At 36.3% G+C, this 21150-nt stretch overlaps 1 protein-coding gene across 1 annotated transcript in view; it reads left to right on the top strand.

Annotated features, from left to right (window-relative positions):
• AATF (apoptosis antagonizing transcription factor) overlaps positions 1 to 21150 on the top strand; it is a 111239-nt gene that overhangs the window by 27418 nt on the left and 62671 nt on the right. The window contains exons 5-8 of the mRNA XM_023732670.1: positions 10000 to 10114; positions 11473 to 11671; positions 12189 to 12353; positions 13674 to 13757. Coding sequence (XP_023588438.1) covers positions 10000 to 10114; positions 11473 to 11671; positions 12189 to 12353; positions 13674 to 13757 — 563 coding nt within the window. The remainder of the gene's footprint in view (positions 1 to 9999; positions 10115 to 11472; positions 11672 to 12188; positions 12354 to 13673; positions 13758 to 21150) is intronic.

Genomic DNA, 21150 nt, shown 5'->3' with positions numbered 1-21150 from the left:
AACGTTCTTTTCCCCCCTTACATTTATGGGTCCTTGGTATTTCTTTTGTAAATCAAGTAGGGAAAATTTTAAACTGGCTCTAGGGATGGATGCTGCTTTTATTTTAATTTGTTTCTTCTTGTTTGATTTTCTGTTGACAGGGAGAATTATATCTACCTTCGAACACCTCTTTGTATTCTTGGAAATCTTTATTTAATCTTGATTACCTTTTAAAAAAGTCATAAAAGTAAAGCTTGTGTGTAGTAAAAAAAATATACGTATATGTTTTCCAAACAGTACTGGTTTCACCTCTCCCCAAACTGCACTGAAATATGTATAACCAAAAAAAAAAAAAAAAACCAAACCTGTTGCCTTTGAGCCGATTCTGACTCATAGCGACCCTATAGGACAGAGTAGAACTTCCCCATAGGGTTTCCAAGGAGCACCTGGTGGATTCGAACTGCCGACATTTTGGTTAGCAGCTGTAGTGCTTAATCAGCACACCACCAGGGTTTCCAAAATATATAACATAGATAGTCAGAGTCCGCTTTTCCTTGCTCTTAATGGTGCTTTCCAGAGATAACCGTTTTTAACAGTTTGGTATATATCCTTTCAGATACTTTATGTACGTCTAAACCTTTTATAAACCACAAATGAGATCATACTTTACATTTTCCCATGTAAGTTCATAAAAATCTACCTTTTCTTTCTTTAAAAAAAATATTTTGCCATATTTGTTCTCTTTTTTTCTTTTTGCTGAAGTATTTTAAAGTGTATTACAATCATCATGCCATTTTACCTCTAAATACTCCTGTATATGTCTGTAGAAAATGAGGATGTTTGTTATATAACTGCAATACCATCACACCTAACCAAATTAATACTTCCTTTGTATCATCTGGAGCCCTGGTGGTGTAGTGGTTAAGAGCTCAGCTGCTAACCAAAAGGTCGACAGTTCAAATCCATCAGTGGCTCCTTGGAAACCCTATGGGGCAGTTCTGCTCTGTCCTGTAGGTTAGCTATGACTCGAAATTGGCTTGATGGCAACAGGTTAATGGGTTTAGTATCATCTAATATATCCACTCCATGTTCAGATTACTTTAGTTGCTCCCCAAAGTATTTTATAGTTGGTTTATTCAAACCAAGTTCCATTCATACTTATTCTTTTCAACGGCTGCCAGAAAGTTTTCTGGCTGAACTAAAAGTAATTTAACTAGTCATTTAAAAATGAGCACTTAAGATGTTTGCAGTTTTTACCAATTATAAACAATGCTGGAAATTATGTTTTTGTACCTACCCCTTTGCTTTCTTATCTGATTGCTTCCTTAGGATTAATTCCTAGAAGTAGAATAATAGAATCAGGAGGTTTGTTATGTAGATCTTTGATGCATTTTACCAGATTGCTTTCCGGATATATGTTGTGCTGATTAATCTCTTATCTGTGTATGGAGAGTGCCATTTCCTCACATTCTTGCCAGCATCAGGCATTATCAGAAAAATATCACATTGTTTACATATATGTGTATATATATAGGTATATACGTATATAATTTTTTTTGTTTAGTAAGGCTAAGCATCTTTTCTGATATATATGGTCGTTTGAATTTTGGAGGCTGTTAATCCATTTCTAAACATTCTCTTCTTCAGATTAAGCAAAAAATGTTTCTTTATCTTGTCTTATTAGACCTACTTTCTATCCATATGATTTGGACTTTTTTTTAGTTTCTTCACTTTGTGTTCTCAAATGTGGGAACCAAATTTGGACATAATATTTTAACATAGCCTCACTAGTGTTTTTTATCCTGTGGTAGTACTGGGGAGGACAGTTTGTCATTTATAAGTAATTGAAAATTTCATTGCACTTTGTTTTCCAGATAGTTTTGCTGTATAATCCACAAGGGTGCACTGATCTAGAAAGTGGAAAATGCTTTTTTTCCTTAAGTTTGTAGTAGTATATTTCATTTTCTTCATCTGTAAAATGGTTATATAATAACAGTACCTACCTCCAAGGATTGTTGTGAGGATTTACATGAATTAATACGTACATAGCACTTAAGTTAGTGTCTGGCGCTTAATAGGTCCTTAGTTAAGTATTAACTATTAATCTTAATAGTGATAGTACAATCTTTTCTTAGGCTATAGCTCTATGACCACAGTATTTGTATCCCTCCCCTTGAAAGGGTTATGTGAATCAATACTAGTACTGTACATACAGTTAGTGTTTGAAGACTTCAAGTGCACGTATAAAAAGTATATGCCAAGAAAAATATTAGGAAACCATTTTTATTCAGTTAATTCAGCAAAATAGTGTCTGCTATTTGCCAAACACCAAGCATGCCAAGGTGAATAGTGCACAATCCCTGCCCTGAAGAAGTTCATGATAAGGTTTCTCAGATGGATAAACAGCTTTTAGAGCATAAAGCTTTCAAACTTTGTCAGTCATCCTCTAATTTCTCCTGCTTTTCCTAATGTGTTTTTAAATGAACACAATCTCTCTAAGTATTTCATTTTGAACTGGTGAATAAACAAATGTTTAATCTTACTAATATTAAAAGAAACACAAAACAATTCTTTTATCTTCTGAGCCTCAGTTTATCCATCTGTTACGTGGTGATAATTACTAAAGTAAGTCTTTGTGAGAATGCATTGTAATGTCCTTAATAAAAACTATTTAATTTTATTTATGTTTGTAAATTTCTAAATCTGGTAAAATGGTTTTGAGACTGTTAAGAGTAGCCCATACATCTTATGGTTGTTATAATAAGGAAAATGTCAAGTTTGATTACTTCTGCAAAAAAAGGTCAGTTTGTTGAGGATATGTAGTTGATATTAAAGTTAGCAAATACGTAGTCCACATTTTGTTTGCTTTCCAACATTTAGATTTGGAAAGGATAGTGTCAACAGATGTTCTGCCATGTGATTTAGGCACCATCTTTCTGAAATTAAAATATTTGTAGAATACCTTTTATGGCCCAGGTGACATGTTGGATGTTGGAGTGACAGATAGGATGAGGTCTTTGCCCCACAAGCAGCTTACAACATAGTGAAATCAGACTCACGGTGCAATATGATAAATGTTGTAGCAATGATACAAATAATATTGAGAGGGAAGTGATTAATTCCGCATGGGAATCCCCATTTCAGAAAGCTTTTCAGAGGAGGTGTTTCCAGTACTATAAAGAGAATTTGGACATTTGATTAGGGACAGTTTCACCACCAGAGAGGCTATTTATTTAAAGGCCTTATAATAAGAAAGGGTTAGACTTTATTTTATGTAAAACAGAGAGCATGACTTGGATTGTGGTTCTAATGTTATTTTTAATAAGCTTCCTTACTTTAATGTTTACTTTGAATTTTAATAATTTTTAAATTATAAAAGTAATATATGCTTATAAAATATTCCAACAGTTCAAAAGCGTATCAAGTAAAAATGAGTGTCCCCACTCTCCCTGTGAACAGTTTAAGCAATTACTTGTAAATAAACTTGGATTTTAAGTACCTTGTCCTTATATTCTGGGCATTTATTCTTTCTGTTTAAAGGGGAAAAAGTAAATTTCCCTTTTTAGGAAAAGTACTCAGGAGTAATGAAGGTTTTCTAGCAACTGTGAAGTAGAAGGTAACTGTAGTGGGTTTCAGGAAGTACATTGATCAGTTAGATTGCTATGTCCTGTAGGGCTTTTTAAGGATTTATTGACACACTTCATCAAGATATTTGAGAGAGTACTCAGGGAAACCTACGAAATTCTACAGTTCGTTTCCCTTCCTTATAAATTCAAGCCTGGTCAGAAATTACAGCTTGAGTGGGATGTCCTTCCACAGAACTCAAACGCGCACTGTCATGTTACTTAGTGTGGCAGTAATGTAAAATGTTAAGGATTTTTTCTTGTTGTTTCTTTCTGTGAGGGAGCTCACCCAATATATATTTTATATGTCTCTTCATCTCTCCCTTATTTCAACTTTCACTTACTCCCCCAATTCCCCACATCATTCTCTTAAGAGAAAAAAAGAAGTTTTGTCCACTGAGTCCTCTTTCTTCCTTGATTTAATATGTCTTAGGTTGAATGTTTCTCACACAAACACTTTGCATTCAGAATTAGCCTCTGAAACTGTTTTCTCTGTAGACTCCTCCATAGATTGAGCTCCTTCTACTGTGGTGCCATCCTGAGGTGTGAAAACCCAGGTCTGCTTTGGGCTTAAAAAAAACCCCAAACCCACTGCCGTCAAGCTGATTCCAACTCATAGCGACCATATAGGGCAGAGTAGAACTGCCCCACAGAGTTTCCAAAGTTATAATCTTTATGGAAGCAGACTGCCACATCTTTCTCCCAAGTAGTGGCTGGGGGGTTTGAACCGCCAGTTTTTCAGTTAGCAGCCAAGGGCTTAACCAGTGTGCCACCAGGGCTCCTTGCTCTTGGCTTAGCCTTCGTGATTTTAGAATCTAAGTCCCTGTGCTCTGCTTTGAAGCCACAGTTCTCATAATAGCATGCCCATTTGTCTAATTATGTAAATATATGTATACATGTATATACACACACACCTGTATATATGTATACACATAGGTATATGTAAAAATTCTAGTAGGACATACATTGGAAATGATAGATACTCGTCCAAATGGTTGGTGTTAAGGAATTTGTAACCTGCAGTATTCTTTCTCACTGGTAATGCCATTCTGCTTGGGGAATATAGAACAAGCCCAAACAGTAATACTGACAGAATTTGGAATTATGATACAGTGGAGCCTTCACGTAATTCTTTGTTGAAGAAGTTAGGGCCTAAATGTTAAGGCTTATTGTTATTCTGAGTTGATAATCTCTGCCTTGCTTTAATAATTTTTCCTCATGCCTGGGTAGCCTGCGAGTTGCACAATAATCACTCACGCAGCTTTGTAATCAATGCCCAAAGTAATAGGATTCCTCTGGCCACCGGCAATTAATAAATTTGTGTCTTTTTTAAAACACTAGCAAGTCGGGCCTGAAATACGACTGACTGGCTCTCCTCATTTGCATATTTATTGCAGTGGAAAAATTCTTACCAGATGATTGATGCTGAGCCTGCCTCTTGAATTCCAAGCAGCACATTATTATGAAATGAAAAATGCCGGCCATACAGTTGATTAAAGTTGAAGACAGTGGAATCGGTGTTTTTTAAGATTGTGGGAGAATTAAAGGCATATTTTAATAGATGTTGACAAGAAGTGAACTAACAAAAGCAAAGCAAAGGATTTGCTTGAAAAGATTTAATCAAACGTCTTTCTTGGGGGATTAATTGCCAGGGATGACTAGTGCAAGTGGCAGGCTTGTGTGGATTTGAATGAAAAGTATTGTTCTCAGGCCAACATATTGTGTGTCATTTTGACCTGTAGTTTAGCTCTAGTTCTAGAGTTACTTTTGAAGGAGAAAAAAAATCTCTTGTAATCTGTGCATTCCAGTTCAGTGTATTTATCTGGGTTAACGGGAATGTGGGAATTTATGCATACTTGTATATAAATAATTTGTATGTGTGCATATTTATTTAAAAATAGCTATAGATATTTTTGAACTGATAAGCTTTATTTTACTTTATACATTTAGTCTTCCCATTCTCTTTCCATCCTGTTGCCAGAAATTTTATTGTTGGTTTATAATCTTATTAATGAACTGTGTGCCTGTGTCCAAACTTATTCTCTGCCTACAATTTTGTTTATGTTGGACAGCCTAGATGAATCAGGAAAAAAAATAAAAGCTGTTAGGTAGAAATGGTTTTTAGATTGGTGACATTTTATATATAGAATGCTTGCGTATGGGTAGCATGTAAATGAATACTTAATAAAGGAATCTGTGAATACTAGTCCAATCCTAGCATTGTAGATCAGTACAAGCAGAGCTTAGAAGACTTTTACTATGTGGAAGATGATGCTTTTTTCATAGTAATATACCTTCTCGTTCTATAGCATTTTTTGCTTTTCAAAATACCTTAATATACAATAACACATTATTTTTCACCTTAATTCTGTGAGATGAGCAAGCAAAGGATTATCTACATCTTATAGATAAGCAAATTGAGACTCAATGAAATTAAATTGGTCCACCCAGCATAACATGACTAGTTAGTGATTGTGTCATTTAGAATACAGGGTTCCTGACCCTTAGTAAAGTACTCTTTTCATTTACTCTGTACTCAGAAAATTATTCCTAAAGCTGGTGGCCAGATGCTTAGGTTGGCTCTTGGTAATACAGTGTGGCATATGTCCTTCTTAATCTCTTCTTAAGGGAAGGGCCTCTGGAAATGGACCATGTAGACAAAATAAACATATATCCTTTTGTTTTGTGGCCAGGTGCCAAGAGGGAGAGAGAAGAAAGTATATGCATCTTTGCTGCTTTTCTTAACTCTTAACTATTTTACAATAATTGGGAAAAAAATTAGAGGTGAATTAGAAACTGTTGATTCCATCTCTTTATTATTCATAGGATTGAACAAATGAAATTCAGCTCTCTATAGATAACAAAGAGGTTTCTTTTTGCTGGGGAGAAGAACTCACTGTTTGATTTGAACCTCCAGGAAGAGTCTTTCCTTAGTCTTGCCAGCTGTGGCTTTGCCGAGGCCTGACACCTCCAGCAAAGGATTTCCTATTGTCTCTTACGGTTTACTGGAAGGAAATGTGGCCCAAGTATTACAAAGAAATTAGCATTGCGTTCTGTCTTCTACAGAAAGTTGTTCATGTGTTGGGCCACTGAAGACATTTACTTTGATAAACATTTTTTCTTCTTGTTTTGGTGGTTAGAAGCACAGAATTGCAGATTTCATCTCTGGTAGGTCTCTTGACACTTTGATGCATGGTGGTACTATCCCTGAATGGAGCTTAAATACTTCATGGCTACTTTCTGACTGGGTGAAGGGGTTTATAAAATGAGAACATATGGGAGAGTATTAACAGAAAGGCACACTTTGATTTACTGATATTGGCTCTCAGCTTTCTTGTTGGATTGATATGCTGTCTAATACATCTGCAATGGATTTTTTTAAAACTGACTTGAACAAAATAAAAGGGCTGGTATAGCTACTTGAAAGTAGTCCTTAAAAGTTGTAGTCTTTCGTTGGATGTTTTCATAATTCTTGGTTATGTTACATGTTAGAGTCAAATTATGACTTGCTTGTTGGGAGCAAGCAGCTATAAACGTTATAAACTGCTTTGTGGCGTCTTCCCTGTGTGGTTCTTGATTTCCTATTTTAGATCGTGGATGCATGGTACCTAGAGGAAGTAAAGGACAGGTACTTGCTTTTCCTGTTCTTCTTGACCAGGCTCAAATTTGAAGGATTGATAGATGCTTTTTTTCTGTGCAGATATGAACTTGAATGGTAATGATTATTTATCATACTCTAATCTTGGGAATTTCAAAACTACTTTGCAAATGCAAAATTGATTCGCGATTTCACTTTGGAGAACATGGAATCTGTTTCTTAAAATGTAATTATTTCTAGAAAAGAAGGTAAAAACATTGGTTAACACTTAATACAGAATTTGGATGAGAGTGCTGTATTTTCATGGGCTTCCTTCCAAGTATTAGTATCTTTTCTATTTTCTTTTTAAGGCTTTTCGTACAACATACCCTTCAGAACCATAGCTTCTGTGGGTTATCTGTTAGCAATTCTCAGCTGTTTTCACAATTGAACATTTGTAGTAACTTACACTTTTATAGTTATCATTTGTATTCTTTGCTCTCCTGATTCCTTTTTAACTTTTCCATGTATTTGCATAATTTTGCATTGTTCTTTTTACACACAGACTAAATAATTCTTGCATTTAAAATTGTTGTATCTTTATTCTTTTTTCCTTGCCTGTTTTTCATCTTATTTATACCCAAAAGCTGACAGACAGAAAAATGATTGTATACTATTCTTCATGAATATCACTTTTTTTTAATTGATGTAATTAAATGAAGTTTACATTTCAATTAGTCTCCCATACAGAATTTTTTTTTTTTAACATACATTGTTATGAGACCCCAACCGCTCACCCCATTCTGCGACAGCACACTCCTCCCCTCCGCCCCTGATTCCCCATGAACATCCAACCAGCTGCTTGCTCTCTCTGCTGAACATCACTTTTTATCTACGTTTTTGGTAGAAAGTTGTTTTTTTTTCTTAAGATTAAGAGCAACAGGTTGAGAATCTTGATTTGAAACACAAGGCACTTTAGATTTTTCCGGTAATATTCATGTATTGCAAATCCTTCCAGCGCATATGGATATGCAGTGATTATAAAAAACGACTAGAGTACAGAATCCAGAAAGTGTGATCAAGGGTCTTACCTGTTATTTTAAACAGGGAAGTTGTATTCATGTAGTCTTATATGCAGACCATTTGAAGGAATGCACAGTTGTTACTGGGTCATTGAGTTCTTATGGCCAGTTTGAGAAGGCTTTCCCAGGTAGGTTAGCTCTTAGCCTATGCTGAAATATAATGCTATAGTATGATACACAGCCCTGGTCACACAGTGGTTAAGCACTCGCCTGCTAACTGAAAGGTTGTTGGTTCGAACTTACCAGCTGCTCCGTGAGGAAAAAGATGTAGCAATCTGCTTTTGTAAAGATTACAGCCTTGGAAACCCTATGGGACAGTTCTACTGTGTCCTGTATGGTCGCTGTGAGTCGAAATCAATTCGATGGCAACAGGTTCATCTCATTACTGGTGTCTCATTGATGAAATAGATGGGGATGTAAAATAGTGAAGAGGCTACTCACACTGCACAGGGTAGAAGCAGAAAAGAAGGAATAAGAATCATAAAAATTGTTTAAACTGAAGTTTGTATGGTCTGAAGTTAGTGTAGAATGTTAAATAAAAGGGATTGTTGAATGAAAGTAGGGATACTTGTGCGAAGATTTCACTTGCTTAAGGGAAAAAGGGAAGGAATGATAGAGGCATGGCTACAGATAAATGGACAATTATTGACATTAAGAATGGAAAATACAGGATTTAGCAACTGATTAAATTTATAGAATAAGGACATCAAATTTCAGTGCTCTTCCATGAAAACACATCAAGCAAAGAAGAGAATTCAGAATAGGGAGAAATATTAGGTGAGAAGAAAAAAGTTTTGTTTCTGACATGTATGCCGGAATGATGCAGTATTCATGTGAAGATTTTTCTGGCAGTTGCTGGAAATGTGAAATTTTCATAATAGAGACATCTGCATGCCATCAATACATAAATAAATGCTGATTATCAGTGTCTAGTTAGCCCCTTTAGTGGATTTTGCTGATAGAGAAGGTAAGTTCAGTTATCAGAGGGCCAGTCTTCACTCTGAAAGTTCTTAGCCATAAACCATACATTTAAGCCCAACCAGCTATATTACAAATGTATCTATCCTATTGGCTATGAGGAGAACCAAGTGAGAACATACTCTCAATGTATGGATTTTTAATACACAACTCAAGAGTACATACCTGCGAACAGTGTCATTACCTTGGATTTTCATATGTGAACAGGGTGTTCCATAAGGATGTGTGCTGAGAGGTGAATGAATGATGTGGCAGCTCAAACCAGAGACAAATGAGACATCTCCTGAGGAGGGGGGTGGGGGTGGCGGTGGTGGTAGGGGTCCCAGGATTAAGCTGTGCTCTTTAGGAGAGGAAGAGGAATTGCCTAAGGAGGTGACTGAGACAGGGAAAATCTAAGAGGTCAGTGAGTAACCTGTAGAAAAATACTTTAACACCAAAGGAATAAATGATTGGTTATGATGACAGGCAGGAAAAGATTTTGTCAAAATTAATAAATTTTAAGAACTGACAATTTATTGAATTCTCACTATTTGCAGACACTTTTCTAAGCATCTTATGTATGTTATCTTGGGTACTCCTCACAACCCTATGAGGTAGGCAGTGTTACTATTTCCAATTAGGAATTCTGTATTTAGTCCCTGTGTACCCTGCGCCCTCCCTTCTCCCTCTCAGCTAGAACTATTCAGGAGTCATGAGGTATAGAAATCATCTACTTTGAAGAATTGTAGATAATATCACTTCTCTGTGCTTTATTTCCCAGGTCACAAGGCACTGAAAGCATTGTTGAGGTCATTGGTGGATCTTCAGGAAGAGTTGCTTTTCCAGTACCCAGACACTAGATACCTAGTAGATGGCACAAAGCCCAAAGCAGAAAGGTAAGGAAGGAATGGAACTATGGAGTTGCTTATAGGTAATATTCATCTGGACCCTTTCTGATCATTTATGGAAAAGAAAGCTAAGTCCTTTCCAGACTGACATCAGACTTAATAAAATAGAAAGAGCCTCTTACATTTAACTGGTGGCCAGGATGGCACATAAATTGGGAACTGGATTTTGGATTTTTATGCTCAGTTTTGCCTGGATTCTCTTTGTGGACTTAAGCAAAAGACTTGCCTTCTCTCTAGATCTATGGAAATTAATAGATAAAAGCACATTTTTAATATTAATGCTTAATTAATGTTTATTAAGCACTTTTGTTACCCATACCATGTAATCTCTTTAATGAAGGAGGAGGCAGTTATCTTAAAGGGTGGAAGAAATTCTGGAAAGAACAGCAAACTAAACCTTTTTCTTTTCTGAAATTATCACATTTAATGAAGGTTTTCCCCCTCTGTTTGAGCCTATTATATCAGATACCTGCTTGCTTTTTCCCCATGAGCTTGTCCTTTGCTTTATCCATTTCTACCGAACTAGTTAGAGGGAAAAATAAAGGAGGCTTACATTTATTAAGCACCTACTGTGTGTTGGAGTCAGTAATTTAGTGAGTGCAATGGGCTGTATAATTGGAGATTATATTACATTCTCATGGCAGTTGCATATATTGCAGTTCAGTGTCCATTGTGTTGCCTGCCTCTGAGTTTCCTTCACATTCAGCTTCTCTTCATTTGGCTCAACTAACATTTATTCAGCTTTCCTGAGTAGTTGGTTAGAGAGACACATTTTCCTTATTGATTTGGGGATTAAGGTCATAGAAGTATGATTATGTGTTTAATTTTTAAAGACCCTCCTGTAACAGGGCAGGCCTGGTTCATACACATTTCTAATAATGTTTTTAAACCTCATTTATTTTTATGGTTTGTGCTTACCTTTTAAAAATTACATGTATATATGAAAACTAGTTCTTTTTATATTTATTTGAAAAATTACATGAGGTTTTGATTGATTTCATGAACATTCTTTTCAAACAAACAACAAAAAAGCTCTCCTCATATCTGTGGTATTATTTAAAATCTAGACAGAGTAACCAAAACCAAATCCATGCTGTGGAGTTGATTCCGACTCATAGTGACCCTACAGGACAGAGTAGAACTGCCGCATGGGGTTTCCAAGGAGCGGCTGGTGGATTTGAACTGCTGACCCTCTTGGTTAGCAGCAGAGCTCTTTACTACTGCGCCACCAGGGCTCCGTAGACAGAATAGGCAAGGCCTAAATATTCTCCACTACATGGGAGCCTAGCTTTTTTATTTGGTAGTATTTCTTTACATTGGACTTAGTGTTCTTATTGGTTTTCTAGTGAGGAGGAGATTTCTAGTGAAGATGATGAACTGGTTGAGGAGAAGCAGCGGAGAAGAGCCCCACCAAAGAGGAAACTGGAGACGGATGACTATCCTAGCTTCATGGCAAAGCGCTTTGCTGACTTTACCGTCTACAGGAACCGCACACTTCAGAAGTGGCATGACAAAACCAAGCTGGCTTCTGGAAAACTGGGGAAGGCAAGTGTGTGCGCGTGCGCGTGCGTGTGTGTGATAGGTTGTGACAACCTGAAACAGTTTTAGGAAGTTGGAACAACAGCTCATTTATATGGATAACGTCATAATGTAATTTCTATAGTAAATTTTGAACTCTCTACCACTGGAGGGTTTATACCATTCAGACTTGGGATTTTAACTTTATTAGAAAGAACATTTCATTCTAGAGATTGTGGCTTTTTTAGTGTTCAAGGGCTGAAAATACAAAATACTTTAAAGAAATGAATTTTTTAAAAAATTGTTTATTAAAGGAGCAGAAGCTAACCTAGGTATGGAAAAGCGATATGACCTGCTTGTTAAAACTAATTTTTTTTTTTCTCTGAGACCAATTACAGCCACTCACAAACTCAGTCTTTAACAAAGTCTGTTCTGAAAAGAGGATTGTCTGTTTCTCTGCTGATGCAGAAAGATAGAGAAACCAGTGTGGCTGCCTTCAGCACTGACTTTCTGCATTATCTGACACTGGTTAATGTTGTTGCAGGGTTTTGGTGCCTTTGAACGCTCAATCTTGACTCAGATCGATCATATTCTGATGGACAAAGAAAGATTACTTCGAAGGACACAGACCAAGCGCTCTGTCTACCGAGTTCTTGGCAGACCTGAACCGACAGCTGAGCCTGTGCCTGAGAGTTTGCCAGGACAACCGGTAAGAATCCTATGATGCAGGGTGATTATGGGGACCAGTTTCTCGGAGGCTAATTAACTGAAAAATCTGATCGTCTTCTTGTAGGTATTACTCTTGGTGTAAGAAGTTAGTGAAAGAAAGAGAAAAAAGCACATTACTGAATCGTTGAGAGAAACTGAGAGTATGTGGGAGGAGAAAGTAAAAAACAAAAAGGAGCTATTATTAGCTATTATGTGTAATAGTCTCTTAATTTTGAGTTTGATATGTTAATGGAAGCATTCATAATCCAATTTTTTAAATTTAGTTTTAAAGCTAAATAGGAATATCAGTATTGGAGAAAATGCATATCTCAAGCTTTTTCTTGGACGTTTAGATCCAATCTAGAATTGGAATAATCAAATTCTTTTGTCTAAAGGAAATATTTTCATTTTTATTTTTTAATTACGGAAGAAATATATACTTAATACATTTTTAAGTTCAGAAGAATTTAAAATGAAAAGTAAAATTCTCTTTATCCAAAAATTCTACTCCTCAGATTTAACCACTGTTGATAGTTTATAACAGGGTTTTGGGTATTTTTTGTGCATGTAACAACACACACACAACATGCACACACATATAAATATGGTTGTCCTTTTTTTTTCTTTATTAATGGGATGGATGAGTGTGTATATGAATATATAAACAATATTACAACTACATACAAAAATCACAACTTGCTTTTTTAATTTAATACATCCTGGATACTTCTTCATATTACATGGAGATTTACATCATTTTTCCTCATGACTGCAGAGAATTCCATTATATGCATGTATACTATAATTCATTCAAACAGTAGATATTTATGTTGTCTCCAGTTTTATAAATAGCACTACATTAAACATTTAGATGTGTATTTTTATGACTATATGGATCAGTTTCTTGAAGTGGAAATGTTAGATCAACGAGTGTATACATTTTAAATCCTGATAGATGTTGTCAAATTGCCTCTAAAAAGGCTGGTTAATTTCCACTCCTAGTAGCTGTGTTCTTCAATACTAAGTGTTGCTAGTCTTTCAGGTGAAAAATGGTACCTTCTCATTTTAATTTGCATGTATTTAGTTAGAGTGAGGTTAAATGTATTTTCATAAGATTGTTGACTGTTTTTTTTTTTTCCTGTCAACTGCCTATTAATGTTTTTGCCCATTTTCCGACTGGACTGTGTTTGTTTTTTAATTTTAAGAGCTCTTTATATCTTAAGGAAAACAATGTTTGGCCATTATACACATTATTTATAGTAGCTACATTACTTTCGTAACCTCATTGGAACTTGACCTTTTTTTCTTCCTGTTGATATAGGAGATCCTTCCTCAGGCCCCTGCCAATGCTCACCTGAAGGACTTGGATGAAGAAATCTTTGATGATGATGACTTTTACCACCAGGTGTGATTTTTACACTCTTTCCTTTTGTTACAAATCAGATTTTAGCATTTTAAAACACCTTATAGAGTTCTCTGAACCAACAGGTAGCTTACTCTGGATGGAGGATAGAATCAGACAGAGTTCCAACTCCTGTGTTCAGTTAGAACACCTGTGTACGACTTACTGTGTAGTTCTGGATGTAGTGCTTTTCTTCTGTTTTATGTTTTTTCCTTTTGAAATGAAAGCAGCTATAGCTACTTCGTTAGTTGTTGCTGAGTGTAAATTATCTATAAAACTAGTCTTCACTTTGAGTTGGGTTTATTCTTTCTTAGCTGTTAATAGGGGACTTTTTGTTAGTTATTTAGTTTCGTATCTCATTACTATTAGAATGAGATATAGAGGTAAAGGACTGGGATCCCAGAGTTCTTGAATTACACTTCTGGTTCTATCACCTGTTAAGTCTCTTGTCTCTAATGTCTTTTTCTGCCTGTTCAAATCCTTTAAGTATGTATGGAGAGTATCTACTACTGTTGATTATAGTAATAGGGTAGTGCTTTGAAGACAGAATCAGTAGAAATTGAAATATGGTGTAGTTCCCAGTATCTCTTCACAACTGTCTCCCCAGTTCTTTCCCTGACATGCTCGTGTTATCTGCTGGCATACTGCTGCTTGTAATGGTGCTGATGACTGCTAAGGTAGACTATCCATATGGACTATTCTAAAGAACTAAAATAATTTCCTGTGATCCTCAGTCTCTTGATAAGTTATACTTCTTAATGAAATGTGCTTTAGGCTCTACCTTTTCTAGCTCAGTGGAGGGTCTAGGATGCTGTTCAGCAGTGATCTATCAGTTTTCGTTGAGCTATTGTTTATCAAGATAATTTTTTTCTCTGCTAAATTTTTAGTGTGTTAGGAACTTTTGTCAAAGAATTTGCAACTATTTGTTGAAGGTTAGCCACAACAGCTATACTGTATGTATAGAGTATGAAAGAAATGAACTTCTTAGGAAAATTACATTGTAAAACCAGTAGAACAAATGATTCTATATTGGGGCTACCTCTGGTTTTGCCCTAAAAAAGAGAAAGGGACTTTTTATTAGTCTTTCTGTTCACTCTATAATATTGAATAAAATTATTGCCATAAATGAGTCTTAAGAGTAATGATGAGAGGGTGTAGGAAAGAGGATTGGTGTGGCCTCAGGTGTTCCCAGTCAGAGGTCCCGATTCTTTTTTCCTTTTCTCCTCTTACTATATTCATTTGTCAGATGAGTAGGGAACTGTGTTTTATTCTGGAGTGTGTAGGGAAGTACCTGGTATGGGATATTAATACTGTATAATTGTATGAGATCATGGGAGACTATCAGAAATGTTCCAGTCCCATTAATTGAAGTGTACATTGCTCAATGGAAAGTGCATCATAAATTAAATAGGCTTAATAAAATAAACTCAGATTACTAGGGAGAAGTTGCTTCCACTGGCAGTCCTTAATCTGAAAGACTTTTTTTTTCTGTGCCTGAAGGTCTGTTTAAAAAGAAATAGCATTACTTGATTGGCCCTTCATCCCAATTAATAATTTTAACTTCGATAAATTCTGATTTCAGAGTTATGACTAGTCACATCTTAGCTTTTCCCCTTGCTGGTTAATTGGGGTGCTGGGGTTAATCTAAATTAAAACTTAAACTAATAGAGGTCAGCAAGGCAGCCGAAACACCTGAGTGAAACAAATGGGGCTGCCAGGCACAACTTTATCTTGGCTGTTTCCCAAGAGGGAAGTGGCAGCAAATTGGAGTTGTTTCAGCCTTCTGTAAAGGTGAATGATGGGTGACACTTAATGTACAGCATCTCCGGAAGCATTCCAGATTGCTTTGCTGCCGTACCAACTGCTGCCATCCGTGCACAGTCAGTAGGAACTGGACCAGTTGCCAACATCTGGCAGCACAGCAAGGAATGGGTGCAAGTCTTGAAACCCTGCAGATTCTAAATATGGTGCTTAGAACTGTGCGGGCTTTAATCACTTACCACTCTGGCAGCAGGCTGCGACAGCTTATCCTAGCCTCGTACATCACAGCCCGACATCTGCTGAGCTGCAAGGCAGCTGCACATTCATTTTCTTTTCTTGCCTTTTCTCTCTGCCTCCTATTCCTCTTCTTCCCATTTTCCCCCGCCTCTCTTCAGTTTTCCTTCCCCTCCCCAATATGCTTCTTGGGAGAGATGATCTGTAAAGATTATTGCTTCATTGTGTGCAAGTAATTGTGGTGGTGCCAGACCCTTGACAGACACAACGAAGCACCTGTTCTGCTGACCTGGTTAATTTCTTCCGTTGAGTGGGATTTGCCAGAGATTGGAGCTGAAGCCAATTCAGTGATAAGGCTAAACAGAATGGCTGTATGTTTTCTGTCACCTCGCAATTAAATTGGCTTCATAAAGTGCTTTCCTTTATTTGTCAGGGTAGTAAGCCTGAGCTAAGTGTTGTATTCCGAAGGTACAGTGTATTACGTTGGGCCTGTGAGTTTTCGTGTGTGTGTGTGTGTGTGTGTGTGTGTGTGTGTGTGTTTTAATGTGGTCATATGGAAGAGCTGGATGGTGACTATAATACATTTAGCTTTTTTTTAAAAAAAAACATACTTGAAGCCAGACTCTTTTGGTCCATGCTTTGTAAGGAAGAGATTTATAGCTACATTGAATGTTTCATTGGCTTTAAAGGCTTACTTGGGTTAATTCATGTATCATAAGGCTGTGTAAATGCCCTAACTATGGAGAATGATGCCCTGGGGTCAAAACACCCAACATACACCCAGCGCATGCATGCATACTTGTGTATGCATGCACACATACAAACACTCACTTTCATTCTCTTCTTAATAAAGATGCATGTATGTATGTCTGTAAATGTATGTGTATATGTATGTATGTGTATACGGAGGGGGGCACTGAAGTGTATAAGTTATCATAAATAATCATGTCATTTTTGGAGCTGAAAAGAACATTACAAGCACCTGAGTCCCTGAGAAGTCAGGTAACTTCCTGAAGGTCGTATAGTAAATGGCAACATTAATACTTGACCTTAAGACTTCTTAGACCAAGGCTTATTCTTTCCATCATACCTTTATTTCTTAAATACTTCATTCTTGAGCCATAAAAAGACTTCACTGTAGTATTACAGTTTTCAGTTTTTAAGTAAATAAGCTTCATTTTCTTTGAATTGGAAGAAATATGCATCTTAGAAAGTAATTCTTTTTTTTTCTTAGAAGGCAAATGATATATTGAACTCCTATTACTTAACAATTCTAATGAAAAAAATTAGCTTTGTAGTTTTGCTACTGGTTTGTTTGGAAACTAGAATTGCTGAAAGCTTGAAGTATACCCAGTGGTGAGTGAGAGCTTTATGAAAGGAACCCTTCACCTGCTGAAAGCATTGCAGAGTTTTATTCCCAAATGGAATTAGTTTGCATTTGGCCTATTTCCTGTCAAAGCTCATCCCTGAAGACAATCTTAGAAAATAATGAAAGTTGTAAATGGCCATAAAGAGTGAGCCATTCAGAAATGTTTTCAGCATCTATTTTTCCATTTTCATGCTCCCTATTGGCTACTTTTTAACGTTGAGTTGTTTTAGATGTGTTGTCTGTATCACCATTTTTGTAAGGTTTTTGTTTTGTTTGCTTTCTTAAATCATCAGAGGATCTTTGATAAGCCTGAGTTTTTAAAGAATTGGGGAAGGACTAACACGTGTGCAACACTAGTTATGTGTTGGCTCCTGGACTAGGTAGATAGGTACCTGACATCATACATCTTTTATTTAATCCTCTCTAGACCCCTACTCTGTGCTATGACTGCGCTTAGCAGTAAGCTCTATCAAGTGACTTTTTTTTTCTTTTCAGGAGTATATCTGAGACCTCAAACTAGTTTCTTGTCCTCTCATGAGATGTTTTGTTCTGGAAGGACTAATTGAGCTTAGATATTGACTGATCGATGCCTGGATTTCTAAGAGTTCATTAGGATTTTGTATGTTGCTTCTAGCTCTGTTTGGTTTTGATCTGGTTTGTCCTGTCACTTTGAATCTAACCAGGAGTGTCCAGAGAAAGGCACAATAGGGTTTGCTCCTCTGATGACCACTTTGATGGGTTAAATTTCTTCTCTCATTTGCCATCAGGACATATCTATAACTGACCTTGTCACATAGCTGGACTTTGGTATCCTATACATTTGATAATGCCATAAACAAGTAATTACTAATTTAGTGAACTATTAAAAATTGATAATGTTGAGAACTAGAGAAGAGGCAAGCTTTGTGACAAGATGGTTTACCTTAATTAAATTGTTGAGTGATGAATATGGACAGTTGATCTGGTGGCTTTAACTGTAATGCATTTAGATCTTAGTATGAGTAAGAGCTGTCTCAAGCTGTCCCTATAGTTAATGACAGTACAATATTCTTACTGTTGGTTCATATTTTTCCAGTAGTTCAGCTGATGGTTAATAACATATTTTAAAGTTTTATTTGAACCTGCTCCTTTTAATAAGTTATTAGAAAACAGATGCCTTCTGTTCAGAACAGTATTTTATTTTTAATTTTACTTTAAAATGTTGTTATCATTTGGGATCTGGATAGCGGTTCTTAAAAGTTTGATACAACTTATTACAAGTAGACCTTTGTAATGATTTTAGAATAGATATATGCATAAAGTATATATGAAATAAAAAAATGAAATTATGATTGAAGATATAGCAGAGAAGTAATCACTTAGGCTTAGATGTTAAAAAAAAAAAACAAACCCAAACCAAAACCAATTTCCAAACTCCAGTATTAATAATTACAAGATTATTTTGTGACCATGTATAAGAATTTTATTTGAGACATGGCAGTTTTTCTGCTACCTCTTTAAGACAATTTCCAGTGATAGTGCTGTGATTGTTTATCTGGCAAATGTTCAGACCCAAATGTGACATCAGTATTGGCACTGATTACATTGTAGAGGCTACACAGAGCGGGAGCCCAAAGCCACATTTTAAATGCAAGATCGTGAAATTTTATCAGACAGGAGCACCAAGGGAAGGCACGCATGACTAGTCCTCATTTCTTTTGGTTTCCTTACTTTAAAAAGCATCAGAGCATGACTTTACTACTACTAGTACTTTTAAACAAAGGTAAAATCTTAGAACAAAGTCTAAAAGAGTACATTTTACGGGGCCAGCTAGGAAAGAGATAAGAGTTGGCTTAGAGCTACTTAAGAAACTTTTTCAAACACAAGTGATACCCTGGGAGTTTACTAGGTAAATATGTGGCCAGAATTGCCTTTTCTCTACTAATAAGCACAAAGTCATCTGGCTGAGTGTAAATTACACAGAGGATTCCGGCAGTACTTTAGTAGCCCCATGTGAAAAATTTGGCACTTCTAAAGAAATGGGGAGTACTACCTGTTCACTAAATTAGGTATGATGTCTTGGTATTAAATCCTACTCAATGTATTACTCCTTTAAAGTAACTTATAGAGAAAATGATTCAGCAAAGAAAGTGGAAGCTAATAAGCATCTTCAAAAGGTATATGTATTGTGGATCTAGAATAGAACATAAGTACTTTAAAGTTACATAGCATCTTTGGAGACCATCGATTTCAAACTGTCTTTTTACCAGTGAGGAAGCTAGAGCCTAGAGGAAGCAAATGACTGGTATAAGGTCACCCCACTTAATGAGTTAAGACACTGAAACCCAAGTGTTCTTGCTTCTAATTTGATTTTTTTTCCAGCTAGTTATGCTGCCTTTGACTGGACAAGTTTAAAAATCCTTTTGAAAATTTCCTTTTCAGATTTATTTCTGTTTAGGAAATTGGAGACCTAGTGCATCTGTTTTGTACTGACAACTCACTTGTATCACTTTTACATAATTAGGAACTTCATTTAATGTACATTTATTATGTCAGATGCTGTGTTTATAAAGGTTAATCAGAGGAAATCTCTGCCCCAGGAATTTGTCTCATCTAACAAGAGTGAGGTTCTCTCTAATTTTGTGTAGTCACACAGGCTCCTCTTTAAAAGTATGACTTTGTTAAAATGTAAGTGGAGAAAATAAATGGCGAAAGAGAGCAATCAGGTTCTTGATATAGAAACATACATGTAGTTCTTTAGTGTTGTCCTGTCACAGATATGTCTCAGGAATTCATTGCATACTGATTTACCCCTCAGCCTACACTTGATCTAATTCCTAAAATTGTTTCTCTATAACTTGTAGGAGGCTCTAAGAGATGCTGTTTGGTACAAACTCTGGATAATATAAATTCCCAGTTTTCCAAGAATATAGTTATTGTTGAAAGCCAAACTGAGATGCTGGTATCCACTAAAACTTATTTCAGGTTAGAAGAGCCTTTAGGTGGGTCATGGGTACATGAGGGTTCATTTTGCTGTTGTCTACTTTTGTGTATGTTTGAAAATTTCTATATAAAAAATTAAAGAGAAGTAAAGCCTTCAGATTTCTTTCTTCCTTCCATTCATTCATTCAACAGATATTTATTGAGTGCCTACTATGTATTTGGAATGCCTGGGTGGAATAATCATGATATTGTGATACTGGCATAAGGCTAAGGATATAGATCAATGTAATAGAATCGAGTTCAGAAATAAACCCTTACGTTTATGGTCAATTGATTTTTGATAAGGGTGCCAAGATAATTCAGTGGGAGAAAGAAAGATCTTCTCACCAAATGGTGCAACTGGATATTGCTGTTGTTAGGTGCCATCGAGTCAGTTCCAACTGATAGCAACCTCATGTATAACGGAATGAGACACTGCCCGGTCCTGCGCCATCGTCATAATCATTGATTGATATGTTTAAGCCCACTGTTGCAGCCACTATGTCAGTCCATCTGTTTGAGGGTCTTCCTCTTTTTTGCTGACCCTCTACCTTACCCAGCATGATGTCCTTCTCCAGGGACTGGTCCCTCCTGTTAAACGTGTCCAAGTATGTGAGACGAAGTCTCACCATCCTCACTTCTAAGGAGCACTCTGGCTGTACTTCTTCCAAGACAGACCTGTTTGTTCTTCTGGCAGTCTATGGTGTATTGAACATTCTTTGCTAACACTGTAATTCAAAGGCATCAGTTCTTCTTCAGTCTTCCTTATTCATTGTCCAGCTGTTGCGTGCATATGAGTTGATTGAAAATATCATGGCTTGGGTCGGGAGCACCTTAGTCCTCAAAGTGACATCTTTTCTTTTCAATGCTTGAAAGAAGTCTTTGCAGCAGATTTGCCCAATGCAATGCATCCTTTGATTTCTTGACTGCTGCTTCCATGGATTGTGGAGCCAAGTAAAATGAAATCCTTGACAACTTCAGTTTTTTCTCCATTTATCATGATATTGCTTATTGGTTCAGTTGTGAGGATTTTTGTTTTATGTTGAGGTGTAATCCATACTGAAGGCTGTG

This window comes from Trichechus manatus, unplaced genomic scaffold (genome assembly GCF_000243295.1).
Source record: "Trichechus manatus latirostris isolate Lorelei unplaced genomic scaffold, TriManLat1.0 scaffold00054, whole genome shotgun sequence".
Classification (NCBI taxonomy): Eukaryota; Metazoa; Chordata; class Mammalia; order Sirenia; family Trichechidae; genus Trichechus; species Trichechus manatus.
This window is presented reverse-complemented; position numbering and strand designations above follow the sequence as displayed.